Here is a 14,875-nt window from a genome sequence, read left to right as displayed (position 1 = left end):
TTAAGACAAAAGCATCAGTAGAGTTATAGAGGGTCACTAAATATTGACTAAACAGTTAACCCACCAAGAAGAGATATAGCAGTTCTAAACATATATCCACCTAACACAATATTCTCAAAATATGTAAAGAAAGAATTGAAAAAACTATAGAAAGTAACTGATAAATCCATCATGACAGTGGAATTCAGCCAACTTCTCTCTATTCTTGATAGATGAAGGAAACAACAACAAAAAGAGCAAGAATATGTGATACATGAACACTACAAATTAGCAAGTTAGCAAGACTGACCTAATAATGGATGGGTATGGAATGATACACATGTATTTGTTTTCAATAATACTCAGTGGAATAGGAAAAAGAGCACAGAAAAGGTCTATGTCCATGTGGCACTCTCATACGTAGCATGGCAGACAAATGGGAAAAGGAAAGACTATTCAATAAACAAAGCTGGGAAAAGGTTATTTGGCGGGTAGGGTGAGGAGGATGGGGAATTACAGACTCACTACCCTACACCAACCAGAAAATTAACTCAAAATGGATCAAGCTCTTCTGTGCTAAATGGAAATTGCTTTCATTAAGAATTTCTACTCATCAGAAAACATCTTAAGAACAATGAAAAGATGTTTCATTCTGGGACATCTGTAATAGACATAATCAACAAGGATATCATCAAGAATACATAAGGAGGGGTTGGGAAGAAGGCTCAAGAGGGAGGAGATATATGTATACTTATAGCTGATTCACTTTGCTATACAGCAGAAACCAACACAGCAGTGTAAAGCAATCAAACCCCAATTTTAAAAAAATTTTTAAAGAATACATAAGAAATTCCTACAAATAAAAAGGAAAAGAACAAACTACTCAAAAGGGGCATAAGACATAAAATATTTCCCTGAAGAACAAATACATATGGCCAGTAAATAAAGTTTCCAATCTCCTTAGTGATCAAAGAATACATCAGAACCATGGTAAGATACCATTCAAATGGCAAAAATAAAGAATTTCAACAATAATAACTGTTGGAGAGGACAGAGATCAAATGGATCTCCGGGACCTCTTATATATTGCTGTTGGGAGTATAAACTGGTACAGACATCTGGAAAAGAATTTAGCATTACCTTTTAAAAGTAGAACCTCCAGCATGCTAAACCAAGTAAATCTCAGACCCAGTATATTCCCAAGAGAAACTTACAAATACACAACAGGAGACAAGTATAAGAATTTACACAGCAGCATGATTTGTAATAGAAAACAGCTGGAAACAACTCAAAGGCCCAAGACCATAAAAAATATAAATTAACTGTAGTATATTCTCTTGATGTAGTATTAAAACAATCAAAATGAGCCAAAAATATGGATGAATCTTAGCAATATAGGATGGAGTAAAAAAGTTCTAAAACATGGTATTTGGCATGAAACTAAGCAAAATTACTATACTTTTGAAGGATATATGTATTTAATACACATGACCAAAAATAAATTTTTTTTGAGGCATTGGAATATCAATACAGGATCTTGAACAGGATTACCTCTACTTCAGGGAGGCAGGGGGATGAAATGAGGAGGATCATCTAAATTTAAGTGACAGTCAACATCTTTGATTCCAGGTGGGTGGTATATTCACAGATGTTTAGTAGACTATTAAAAATAAACACCACCCCAAATAATAAATAAGAAATAAAGACAGGGTTTTAGTATTAGTATGGAATACTCGTGTAAAGGAATTTTTTAAAATTTCAGCACTTTAAAAAATTCCTACAGGGATTTCCCAAGCAGTCCAGTGGTTAAAACTCCATGCTTCCACTGCAGCGGGGCATAAGTTCTATCCTTGGCCAGGGAACTAAGATCCTGCATGCTGCATGGTGTGGCCGAAAAATGAAAGAAAAAAAAAAATTCCTTAAAATCTATATTCAGTTTCTAGTAGCAACACATTAACACAACTAGCCCACAAAATGATTAACCTGTTTCCTTAAAACAAAAGATACGCTTCTCATATTACTTATTCAACATTAAGACTGAATGAACATTTTCTTAGTACACCTAGCATTGGTTACTTACCGACTGAAAACTTCTCCACAAAAACAAGAGAACAGCAAAAAATCCAACAATAGTTGCACATATCACCAATTCCCATGGAAAACCATACAAATTGGATTGTCTCATATCTTCAGGCAATGCTGCCACAGCCTTTAAGACAAAGAAAATTAACTTGTTAAAAAGTTTTGATTACAACACACCAGATCTGCAGCACCTTTATCATGGTGCTCCCAGCCCTACAACTATAATGAAAATGTTTGTTAAGTCACTCAGTCTACAGCATTTTTGTTACAGCAGCCCTGTCAGACTAAGACATAAACATAAGCACAAGTTTACATGTAAACACTACTAAAACCTGTTTCATAAAATGATCTGTTATTAACCACTATCACCAAGAGATGAAGGAAAACAGTAGGGCGAAATGTAATGATTTTTAAACCAGAGTTCTACAGAGATGCCTGAAAGTGAGAGTAAGAGGAAAGAAGGCCAAAGAAAGAAGCTGAATCAGATGCTCTTATCCTGATTCAATCAGTTTAGGTTTTTTCCATAGAATATATTGGCTTCCGTATAAGATTTACCTGGGTGGGGGGGGAAATGGATCTGCTGCTTTATCAAAGTTTAAAAACTACTGATGAAACCATGGCTTTGGAATCTGAATCCCTCTACCATACCTCTATGGCTCCCTTCTCTTATCTGTAATGGGAATAATGCTGTTTAAACATGGAGGACAGGTGCTCAATAGAGGTAACTCTTCCTACTATTTGTCTTCCAAAGACCACGATACTGTAATCATGGCCTTTCCCCATTACTTCTTTCCCTAGCAAGTCTTCAGCACAAAACAGCTGAAGGCTTTTGCAGCTGCTTCTGTATTTTACCTTTCTCTGGGTCAATTCATCTTCACTGTCATCCAATGAGGTTATTTTTATTTTGTTACCAGGCCCCACATATTATTCAATCACATAAAAAGGTAAAAGGGGACTTCCCTAATGGTTGAATGGTGAGGAATCTGTCTGCCAATGCCGGGGTCACAGGTTCAATCCCTAGCCCTGGAAGACTCTACATGCCACGGGGCAACTAACCTCATTGCGCCACAACTACTGAGCCCGATCACCTAGAGGCCTTGCTCCACAAGAGGGGAAGCCACCACAGTGAGAAACCTGCGCACAATGGAGAGAAGCCCTGCTCACTGCAACTAGGGAAAGCCATGACACAGAAACGGAGACCCAGGGCAGTCAGAAGTAAACAGAACAAGGGAAAAGGTAGGGAAACAGTAGAAAAATATCCTTTAAGAACAACCTGAAGTTTGATCAGGTTTGAGTCTTTCCAGAGTTAAATCCAAAACCTCTATTGGCAAATCTTTCCTTTTTAGGCCATTTCTAGCTAGAAAAATACCATTTAATATCTATTCTCCTTTTTAAAATCTTTTTTATAACTCTGATCCATATATACTATTTACAGTTCATTAAGCTGTATTAAATAAACCTTATATCTTTTCTAAAAAAAAAAAAAAATACCCCTTACCCTGATCTCTACCTCTGCCTTTCCCTACATTACCAGCTCACAGTATTTTGACGTCACTATACACAACTAATGACAATTTTTTAAAATTATTTCTGTTTCTGAGAAAAAGGAGTATTTGGACACACAATACTGGGAAGAAATGGATACGTGTTTATATACGGCCAAACTCTTTCTCACTGTACACCTGGAAACTCTCATAATATTGTTTGTTAATCAGCTATACCTCGATACAAAGTAAAAACTTTTTAAAAAAATTTAAAAAGAAGATGTAGTGTATACACACACACACACACACACACACACACACACAATGGAATGTTATCCATTCATAAAAAAGAACAAAATTTTGCTATTTGCAATATGAGTAAATCTGGAAGGTATTAGCTTAGCGAAATCAGCGAGACAAAGACAGACACAGGACATTATCACTATATGCGGGATCTAAGAAATAAAACAAATGAATGCAACAAAACAGAAAGAGAATCACGGTTATAAAGAACAAATCTGTGGTTACTAGTAGGGACAGGGAAAGGGGAAAAGGCAAGACAAGGGGAGGCAGGTAAGAGGTACAAACTACTATGCATAAAGTAAACGAGAAGCAGAATATATTAAGGAGAGGTGGCAAGAATACACAGAAGAACTATACAAAAGAGATCTTCATGAACCAGATAATCAGGATGGTGTGATCACTCACACTCACCTAGAGCCAGACATCCTGGAATGTGAAGTCAAGTGAGCCTTAGGAAGCATCACTACAAACAAAGCTGGTGGAGGTGATGGAATTCCAGTTCAGCTAATTTCAAATCCTGAAAGATGATGATGTGAAAGTGCTGCACTCAATATGTCAGCAAATTTGGAAAACTCAGCAGTGGCCACAGGACTGGTAAAGGTTAGTTTTCATTCCAATCCCAAAGAAAGGCAATGCCAAAAAATGCTCAAACTACTGCACAATTGCACTCATCTCACACGCTAGTAAGTCAAGTGAAGTGAAAGTTGCTGAGTCGTGTCTGACTCTTTGCGACCCCATGGACAGTAGCCAACCAGGCTCCTCTGCCTATGGGATTTTCCAGGCAAGAATACTGGAGTGGGTTGCCATTTAAAGTAATGCTCAAAATTCTCCAAGCCAGGCTTCAGCAATAGATGAACCGTGAACTTCCAGATGTTCAAACTGGTTTGCAAAAGGAAGGGGAACCAGAGATCAAATTGCCAACATCTGCTGGATCACTAAAAAGCAAGAGAGTTCCAGAAAAACATCTATTTCTGCTTTATTGACTGTGCCAAAGCCTTTGACTGTGTGGATCACAATAAACTGGAAAATTCTGAAACAGATGGGAATACCAGACCACCTGACCTGCCTCTTGAGAAACCTGTATGCAGGTCAGGAAGCAACAGTTAACTGGACATGGAACAACAGACTGGTTCCAAATAGGAAAAGGAGTACGTCAAGGCTGTATATTGTCACCCTGCTTATTTAACTTATATGCAGAGAACATCATGAGAAACGCTGGGCTGGATGAAGCACAAGCTGGAATCAAGACTGCCGGGAGAAATATCAATAACCTCAGATATGCAGATGACACCACCCTTACGGCAGAAAGTAAAGAAGAACTAAAGAGCCTCTTGATGAAAGTGAAAGAGGAGAGTGAAAAAGTTGGCTTAAAGCTCAACATTCAGAAAACGAAGATCATGGCATCTGGTCCCATCACTCCATGGCAAATAGATGGGGAAACAGTAGAAACAGTGGCAGACTTTATTTTGGGGGCTCCAAAATCACTGCAGATGGTGATTGCAGCCATGAAATTAGAAGATGCTTACTCCTTGGAAGGAAAGTTATGACCAACCTAGACAGCATATTCAAAAGCAGAGACATTACATTGTCAACAAAGGTCCGTCTAGTCAAGGCTATGGTTTTTCCAGTAGTCATATATGGACGTGAGAGTTGGACTATAAAGAAAGCTGAACGCTGAAGAATTGATGCTTTTGAACTGTGGTGTTGGAGAAGACTCTTGAGAGTCCCTTGGACTGCAAGGAGATCCAACCAGTCCATCCTAAAGCAGATCAGTCCTGGGTGTTCACTGGAAGTACTGATGCTGAAACTGAAACGCCAATACTTTGGCCACCTGATGCGAAGAGCTGACTCATTGGAAAAGACCCTGATGCTGGGACAGATTGAGGGTAGGAGCAGAAGGGGACGACAGAGGATGACATGGTTGGATGGCATCACTGACTCAATGGACATGGGTTTGGGTGGACTTCAGGAGTTGGTGATGGACAGGGAGGCCTGGCATGCTGTGCTTCATGGGGTCGCAAAGAGTCAGATATGACTGAGTGACTGAACTCAACTGAACTGAAACTACAAGGATATACTGCACAGGGAATATAGCTAATATTTTATAACTTTAAGTGGAACATAATAGACGTTCTGAATCACTATATTTTACACCTGAAACTAATATTATAAATGAACCTCATCTCAATAAAAAAATTTATGGTCAATTGATTTTTAACAGTAGTACCAATACAAAATGAATGAGGAGAGAGGAGTATTTTCAACAAATGGTTTTGGGACTAGTGAATATCCACTTACAAACAAATGAAATGAAACCTATACTTTATATTACACATAAATATTAATTTAAAACACATCACAGACCTTAATGTAAGAGCTAAAACTCTTAGAAGGAAGCACTGATGTAAATCTTTGTGACCTTATTTTAAGCAATGGTTTCCTGGATATGACACCAAAAGCATATAGAACCAATGGGAAAAAAAGATAAACCAGATTACATCAAAGTTTAACATCAAACTTTGGTGTTTCAAAGGTCACCATCAAAAAAGTGAAAATATAATCCACAGAATGGGAGAAAACATTTGCCAGTCATGTACCTGATAAGGAAGGGTCTAATATTGTGAATGTATAAAGAACTCTTATGACTTCAACAGTAAAAAGATAAATAATCCAATGTCTTAAATGGTAAAAAAAAAAAAAACAAAAAACTGAATAGATATTTCTACAAAGAAGATAATGGTCAATAAGTATATGTGAGGTTGTTCAACATTATCGGTCATTCGGTTCAGTTCAGTTCAGTCGCTCAGTCGTGTCCGACTCTTTGCGACCCCATGAATCGCAGCACGCCAGGCCTCCCTGTCCATCACAAACTCCCAGAGTTCACTCAGACTCACGTCCATCGAGTCAGTGATGCCATCCAGCCATCTCATCCTCTGTCATCCCCTTCTCCTCCTGCCCCCAATCCCTCCCAGCATCAGAGTCTTTTCCAATGAGTCAGCTCTTCGAATGAGGTGGCCAAAGTACTGGAGTTTCAGCTTTAGCATCATTCCCTCCAAAGAAACCCCAGGGCTGATCTCCTTCAGAATGGACTGGTTAGATCTCCTTGCAGTCCAAGGGACTCTCAAGAGTCTTCTCCAACACCACAGTTCAAAAGCATCAATTCTTCGGTGCTCAGCCTTCTTCACAGTCCAACTCTCACATCCATACATGACCACAGGACAAACCATAGCCTTGACTAGATGGACCTTTGTTGGCAAAGTAATGTCTCTGCTTTTGAATATGCTATCTAGGTTGGTCATAACTTTCCTTCCAAGGAGTAAGCATCTTTTAATTTCATGGCTGCAGTCACCATCTGCAGTGATTTTGGAGCCCCCAAAAAATAAAGTCTGACACTGTTTCCACTGTTTCCCCATCTATTTCCCATGAAGTGATAGGACCGGATGTCTCAAAACCACAAGGTACCACTTTACATTGTTGTTAGTTGCTAAGTCGTGTCCGACTCTTTTGTGACCCCATGGACTGTAGGACTGTGGCCCGCCAGGCTCCTCTGCCCATGGGACTTCCTGGACAAGAATACTAGAGTGGGTTGCCATTCCCTCGTCCAGGAGATCTTCCCAACCAAGGGATCAAACCCACAGCTTCTGCATTGCAGGCATATTCTTTACCACTGAGCCACCAGGGATGCCCACACTCATCATTAGGGTGGCTGTATAGGAAGGAAAAAAACATATTGGAGAGAATGTGTGAAATTCAACTCTCATAAACTGAGGGTAGGAATGCAAAATGGTACATCAATTGTGGAAAACAATTTGGCAGTTCTTCCAAAAGTTAAACATACAGTAAATATGACCCAGTAATTCCAGCATACACTCAAAAGAACTGAAAATATTCATTTAAAAAGCTTGTACATGAATGTCCACAGCAGCATAATTCATAACAGTCAAAAAGCACAAACTCAAATATCCATTAAACTATGAATGAACATTCAAAATGTTGTATGTCTAGTGCAACATGAATGAATTTTGAAATTGTGATAAGTAAATGAAGCCACACACAAAAGGCCACATACTATATGATTTAATTTACATGAAATGTCCAGAATAGACAAATTCATAGAGATATAAAGTAGATTAGGGGTGGCCAAGCTATGAAGTAGGGATTGATGATGAAGTAGCGATTGAACAAAGTAGGGAAAAACCACTAGACCATTCAGGTATGACCTAAATCAAATCCCTTACTATTATTATACAGTGGAAGTGACAAAGAATAAGAAGAGGTAGCAAGAATATACAGAAGAACTATACAAAAAAGATCTTCATGACCCAGATAATCATGATGGTGTGATCACTCACCTAGAGCCAGACATCCTAGAATGCGAAGTCAAGTGAGCCTTAGGAAGCATCACTATGAACAAAGCTAGTGATGGAATTTCAAATCTGATGAGCTATTTCAAATCCCAGAAGATAATGCTGTTAAAGTGCTGCACTCAACGTGCCAGTCAATTTGGAAAACTCAGCAGTGGCCATAGGACTAGAAAAGGCAGTTTTCATTCCAATCCCAAAGAAAGGCAAAACCAAAGAATGTTCAAACTACCGCACAATTGCACTCATCTCACACACTAGCAAAGTAATGCTCAAAATTCTCCAAGCCAGGCTTCAACAGTACCTTAACCATGAACTTCCAGATGTTCAAGCTGGATTTAGAAAAGAAAGAGGAACCAGAGATCAAATTGCCAACATCCATTCTATCATCGAAAAAGCAACAGAGTTCCAGAAAAAATCTATTTCTGTTTTATTGACTACACCAAAGCCTTTGACTGTTTGGATCACAACAAACTGTGGAAAATTCTTAAAGAGATGGGAATACCAGACCACTTTACCTGCCTCCTGAGAAATCTGTATGCAGGTCAAGAAGCAATAGTTAGAACTGGACATGGAACAACAGACTGGTTTCAAATCGGGAAAGGAATATATCAAGGCTGTATATTGTCACCGTGCTTATTTAACTTATATGCAGAGTACATCATGAGAAATGTTGGGCTGGATGAACCACAGACTGGAATCAAGATTGCCGGGAGAAATATCAATAACCTCAGATATGCAGACGACACCACCCTTATGGCAGAAAGCGAAGAAGAACTAAAGAGCCTCTTGATGAAAGTGAAAGAGGAGAGTGAAAAAGTTGCTTAAAGCTCAACATTTAGAAAACTAAGATCATGGCATCCGGTCTCATCACTTCAAGGCAAATAGATGGGGAAATAATGAAAACAGCGAGAGATTTTATTTTTTTGGGTTCAAAGATCACTGCAGATGGTGACTGCAGCCGTGAAATTAAAAGATGCTTGCTCCTTGGAAGAAAAGCTATGACCAACCTAGACAGCATATTAAAAAGCAGAGATACTACCAACAAAGGTCCATCTAGTCAAAGCTACGGTTTTTCCAATAGTCATGTATGGTTGTGAGAGCTGGACTATAAAGAAAGCTGAGTACCAAAGAACTGATGCTTTTGAACTGTGGTGTTGGAGAAGACTCTTGAGAGTCCCTTAGACTGCAAGGAGATGCAACCAGTCCATCCTAAAGGAAATCAGTCTTGAATATTCATTGGAAGGACTGATGCTGAAGCTGAAACTCCAATACTTTGGCCACCTGATATGAAGAACGGACTCATTTGAAAAGACTCTGATGCTGGGAAAGATTGAAGGCAGGAAGAGAAGGGGATGACAGAGGATGACATAGTTGGATGGCATCCCCGTCTTAATGAACATGAGTTTGAGCAAGTTCCAGGAGCTAGTGATGGAAGGGAAGTCTGGCGTGCTGCAGTCCATGGAGTCGCAAAGAGGTGGACACAACCGAGTGAACTGAACTGAACTGAAGGGACGAAGTGAGGCGAGAATTGGGACTGATTACTAATAAGGATGGGGTTTCTTTTTAAAATGATAAAAGTATTTCAAAATTGTGGTGATGTTTGCACAATGCAGTGAACATACGCCAAAAAAAAAATCACTGAATTTAGCATTCAAAATGGGTAAATTTTGTTATCTGATTATATCTCAATAATTATTTTTTTATCTAAAAAATTAAAAAGTAGAGCAGTGTTGTGCAAGCCTAGGCCCCAGGCTAGTTTTGTGAGAATAGTGTATTTAGCCAAAAAAAAAAAAAAAAATCATCCAGGTGAAGATATTGTTCACACAGTAGAACAACTTGCACAAAATTTGGCTACCCAAATATTTCCCATTCAGTACCCTCTTCTCTACTTCCCAGGTGGCTCAGTGGTAAAGAATCCGCCTACCAGTGCAGGAGATGCAGGTTCAGTCCCTGGGTCGGGAAGATCCTCCCTCTGGAGAAGGAAATGGCAACCGACTCAGTATTCTTAACCTGGGAAATCCCGTGGACAGAGGAGCCTGGCAGCTTATAGTCTATGGCCTCACAAAGAGGCAGACACGACTGAGCACGAGCACACCCTCTTCTCTATCCTATGTGACAAGTCTGTCACCTCTCCCTTACACTGTGTTCCTCGTTTTGTTGTTCTTACATCTAACCTACATACTTCTATCAGGAAGATCTATTTAACCCAAAAGTCTAACCACTGAAATACTTTGAAGGCTCTCCAGCACCTACATCACTTGGAACCTACTTATGTCTCCAACAAGCATCACTGCATATTGCTCCCTGAGCCCGCTTTACACTCCAGTAACACTGCTCCTAGTCGGCTGTACACACCATGCTGTTTTCATTGCTTGCTTAGGCTATTCACTCAGTCTGCAGAGGCTTTCATAATCACTCAAGAAAATGTGCTCTCTCCCCACCCCTCAATTTCCTCAGCACTTACTATGTATGCTTCAGTAAGGACTTTATCCATTTCTACCTTGTACTGTTTTTGTCTTCTCTCCCTTAACTGACAGTATGACAGCAGTGGCCCAGACTACGTCTTGGTCTGCTTAGACTCTCCATATAACTATCATCTGTATTTACATTTATACATATACAGACACTAGACACACTATGGTTGAGTAAGTGAATATCAACGCAATAGAACTTTTTAATTTACATAATAAGAAACAAAAAATTGTAACTGCCCCAATATTTAAAGGGGCTTTTGACATTTCTAACGCAGTTTGTTTTTTTTTTTTTTTAATACGGTGACATGCCCCTAAACATGTCAACAAAGACACTTGTAAACAGTTACTGAGAAAAATCCCTGCAACTTGATTATAAACTGAACCTTAAAAAACGAAAAAGAAATTGTGAACACTGGGAGCTCAATATCTCCAGATCTTGACGTTAACACGACCGTTTACATTAACAAGATAGAAAGAAGCGACGAACAAACTCACTTATGGTAAAGCACCTCAAAAGAGCATTATTTCTTAAAAGAAACCGCAGAATTAGAATCCCAATTCCCTGTCCAGGCTTAGATGTCCTTTCAAGCAACGCGAAGTTTCAGCATTTAAAAGGAACTGATTTCAGAGGATCAGTCCTCAAGTTTCTCACAGTCGGGGAAACCACGTGTCATCAAAATAAATAACATGACCGAAAGGCTAATTCATTTTAGGAAACTCACCTTTCTAAAGTCCTGCTAAGCATAAGCAAATGCTCTCTTCACCTTCCGGATCTCCAGGTCCCCCTACACCACATCAGAACCCGCCCAAGTACCCTAGGAACCTGTGCCCTGGACACAGGCCGCAGCCCGCCGGCAGGTGAGAACTGGCTTCAGGACCTCCGACTACTGCGGCTCAGACCCCAAAGCCAAAGTCTGCAGCTTCCTTCCCCGGGAGGCACCCGCGACCCCTGGGCCAAGTAACCCTGATCGCGCCTGGACTCACCCAGCGAAGCTTTGCCAGGACCAGCCCCAGGTACGGCTGAGGGGCACTCCCGGGCCCCTCCATAGCGCCAGGGCTGCTCTGGCAATCGGAGCCGTATCCAGGGCCTGCCCGAGCCACAACAAACGAACAGAACACGCAGCGTTCGGTCCGGAACCCAAACCTGCACCGGGCAACCGGATCAGACCACTGAGGAGCCGGCTACAGGGGGGTGCTGGAGATGAATGGCGCCGCCGTGCCTCGAGCGTCCACGCTGACCACCCGGGGAGCTTCGCCACCCACCCCAGGTTACGCTTTGCGTCCCTAAGATCCGAAGGTTCAAACCCGGCCGCGCGAGTCTGCGATCTGTACTCTCCTTGCCACCCTACCCCGAGGTTTGGTTTCGGCCGGGCCGCGGCGGGGAGGCGGGGTCGCGGGGACTCAGTTAATTTCCCTTCCTTCTTCGCGCGAGGTTCGTAGACGTGTCCCTGTCTTTCTCTCTTAAAGGGGCCGGCCCTCTACCTAGAGAGGCTACCCATCCTTGGAAATCGAGGTGCTCTAGGCTGAAAGAGAAGGATTCGGCCTCCGGCCCTGAGTTGTAGCGCGGGCCGTAGACATCCCCAGCGAAGGTCAAGACCATGGCCCAGAAATCCCCACCATCGGGCTGGCGGCTGCTAGACTTCTCCCGGAGGCCCCTCCGGGTCGCCCGGTTGGGCGAGCGCGACGCGCCTCCTCTGCCCGGCTGCCGGCGCCTGGCCCAAGCCCAGCCCCCAACGCTTTCATCTCGCAGCCCTGCAAGAGCCTGCTGTCCGCACCCCACAGAAGCCTTGATGGCGTCGTACCCCGGGGGAGCCCGCCGGCCCAGGGAAACCGGCCGCCGTCTTCATTCCACTCACAAAATGGCTTGCAGGGCCCGGGCCTCTGCGTCCTGCCAACCGTGTCCGGACTTTGGACAGGAAGGCGTCTCGGGTCAGCTGTGATCTGGGCAAAGTTTAACCTCTCCCACGCAAGAGAACATCGATCGGGCCTTCGGTGCCCAGCGGAGGGCTCCAGGGGCTTACTCACTTTTACCTGAGTTACCTGGGGTAACTTGCTGCGCAAAACTCTTCAACTCCATGAGCTCCTAGTTACCCAGACGCCAAATCAAACCCGCATGAACCTCAGCTGGGCGCGTGTTCTCTGAAAAGGGAGCTAAAAGTAGCACCTTGCCCTCTAAATTTAGGACCCTATATTTAGGTCTGTTGAATAAAATACCCAGGGATGGATCTGTTCTTAGAGATGGGTTTTATAACCCATCTCTGCATTTTCCAACAGAAGTCCTCGTTGAAGCAACAAGAAAAGGAAAGGAACGGGTACGTCTTCCTTAACAAATCACCTGAGAGAACTCAGCAGTTGAACAATATGTTAGTTCCTTAGGAAACTTCCCTAACGTTAAGCTCCAGCAGCAACAAAAGCATTGTGCCATAAAGAATCCAAAAATGGTCCAATTCACGGTGGAAGATTTTCGGAACCAAAACGCCGCCTAGATTTTCCGAACTCTCGTTTGCCACATCAGCCTAAGGAGTTTCAGGAACTATCGGTAGCAAAGAGCAGCAGAAATTGCTTAATAATTCTCATATTTAAGGTATTACACAACCTTCATATGTGTTGGACAGTATATACTCAAACTAAATTATGTGTATAGCTTATTAAGTCAAACAGAAGCCAAACTAAAACTCTGTCTTTAAAATTTAAAAGAGTCTTAGAACAAAGTATGCCTCAAAATATTGTATTACTGAATGAAAATTCTTCAGTAAATCTGAACATTTTCAGAGAACTCCAGAATTACTTTCAGCTTTCAGGACTTATTTACAACCTAAAACATTTTTTTTTAAAGTCCCTTTGCTCTCCCAGAGACAGTCTGTGCCCTTTTCTAATTTAACAGTAATTACCATTACAAATATTAAAAACATAGATCAGGAACAAAAGGATAAATGAAAATTTTTAAAAATCTACAAATTTCCCCATGGCAAAAACAGTAAACCTTAAACTCAATGCCAGATCCGAACCTAATTTCTGTACACACTTAATAGTCATGTTGAAACTTACCTCTTCCTCTAGATCTTTCAATTCCATTTTTTAAAAAGTTCATGTTAAAATATCCTAATATGTAAGTAAAATTCTAATAAGTACCTCATATCTTTGAGAAAGATTTCAGGTTCTAATACATCCTGCACTCTTCTGTTTCTACAATGACGGTGATCCTGTTCTGACACTTGTGTGGTAAAGGGGTGCCATAGGTGGAGTTGTGACTACCAACCCATAATCTAATTTCATGGACAAAACTCCTGGTCAATTTTTGTCTTTAAATATCATGCAAGTACTACTCTCTTAAAATCTACAATTGAAAAGAGAAACCCTGGATTAGGTAACTGATAAAAATAAAATTGAATGTTTTAACATATATTCATATAGAGTATGACTTTTACCATATTTACATTCAAAGTTTGTTCTCCTTAAGTAGATATGGGATTTTGCCACTTATATAGGCCTACCTGAAAGGAAATGGAGAACATATGCGGTTAGTGTTTGTGACAGCTACAAGAACCCATACAAGAACACTGGAAACATGCTAACCAGTAAACTTTGTCCACAATCCAGAAACTGATTTCCCTTATAAAGGGCCCTGTTGCTAAACTATAAATACTAGTTACTCCCTTTTAATTAAACAGTCAGTTGTCACTGGCTATAAGATCTAGTCTTTCAAAAGAAAGTCAAACATGCTGAGCCACATCTTCATTCTCTAATGATGTAAGAGTTTGTTCTCAAAACATGTTAAATCAGGAGCTACCTGTTGAACAAGAGTTGGGTAATTTCCATTGTTTATTCCATATATAAATGAAGCATTCTAGTTAAGAATATATAAATCTTAGAACTCAAAGAGCCCCTTCAGTTATAAAATAAAGTAGATAAAAGTGGTGTTGATTCCTATTACTTAATTTTTTAAAAAGCTTTTTTTTTGTACAAAATCTAACTGAACTTATCAACAAATAGAAACAATTTAGGCAAGAAAAAAAGGAAACCATTTCACCTAAATTTATGGGTGCTTATTAGAACATTAAGATTGTTGAAATTCCTGGTCTGACAGGAACTCTTCAGAATATTTAGTCCAAACATTATGAACTTAAAGCCATATTGAGGCCAAACAGTTGAAATAAGTGTAGGGAAATAAAAAGTGCATGTCTACTCA

General features: G+C 40.7%; 1 protein-coding gene across 12 annotated transcripts in view; it reads right to left on the bottom strand.

The window, feature by feature from the left end:
- The window catches only part of MIA2 (MIA SH3 domain ER export factor 2), a 97,136-nt gene that overhangs the window by 56,680 nt on the left and 25,581 nt on the right, over window positions 1–14,875 (bottom strand). For 4 of the 12 annotated variants that reach the window (XM_061394982.1, XM_061394983.1, XM_061394979.1 and 1 more), the window contains exon 7: window positions 2,060–2,188. In XM_061394982.1, coding sequence (XP_061250966.1) covers window positions 2,060–2,188 — 129 coding nt within the window. Of the gene's footprint in view, window positions 1–2,059; window positions 2,189–11,670; window positions 12,413–12,488; window positions 12,630–12,726; window positions 13,030–13,734; window positions 13,999–14,875 lie in introns of those variants that run through there. The other 8 variants (XM_061394984.1, XM_061394990.1, XM_061394987.1 and 5 more) reach the window with 7 other exon arrangements.

The sequence above is a fragment of the Bos javanicus genome, chromosome 21, assembly GCF_032452875.1.
Source record: "Bos javanicus breed banteng chromosome 21, ARS-OSU_banteng_1.0, whole genome shotgun sequence".
NCBI lineage: Eukaryota > Metazoa > Chordata > Mammalia > Artiodactyla > Bovidae > Bos > Bos javanicus.
The sequence above is the reverse complement of the archived record's forward strand: the minus strand, read 5'-3'. Positions and strand labels throughout refer to the sequence as shown.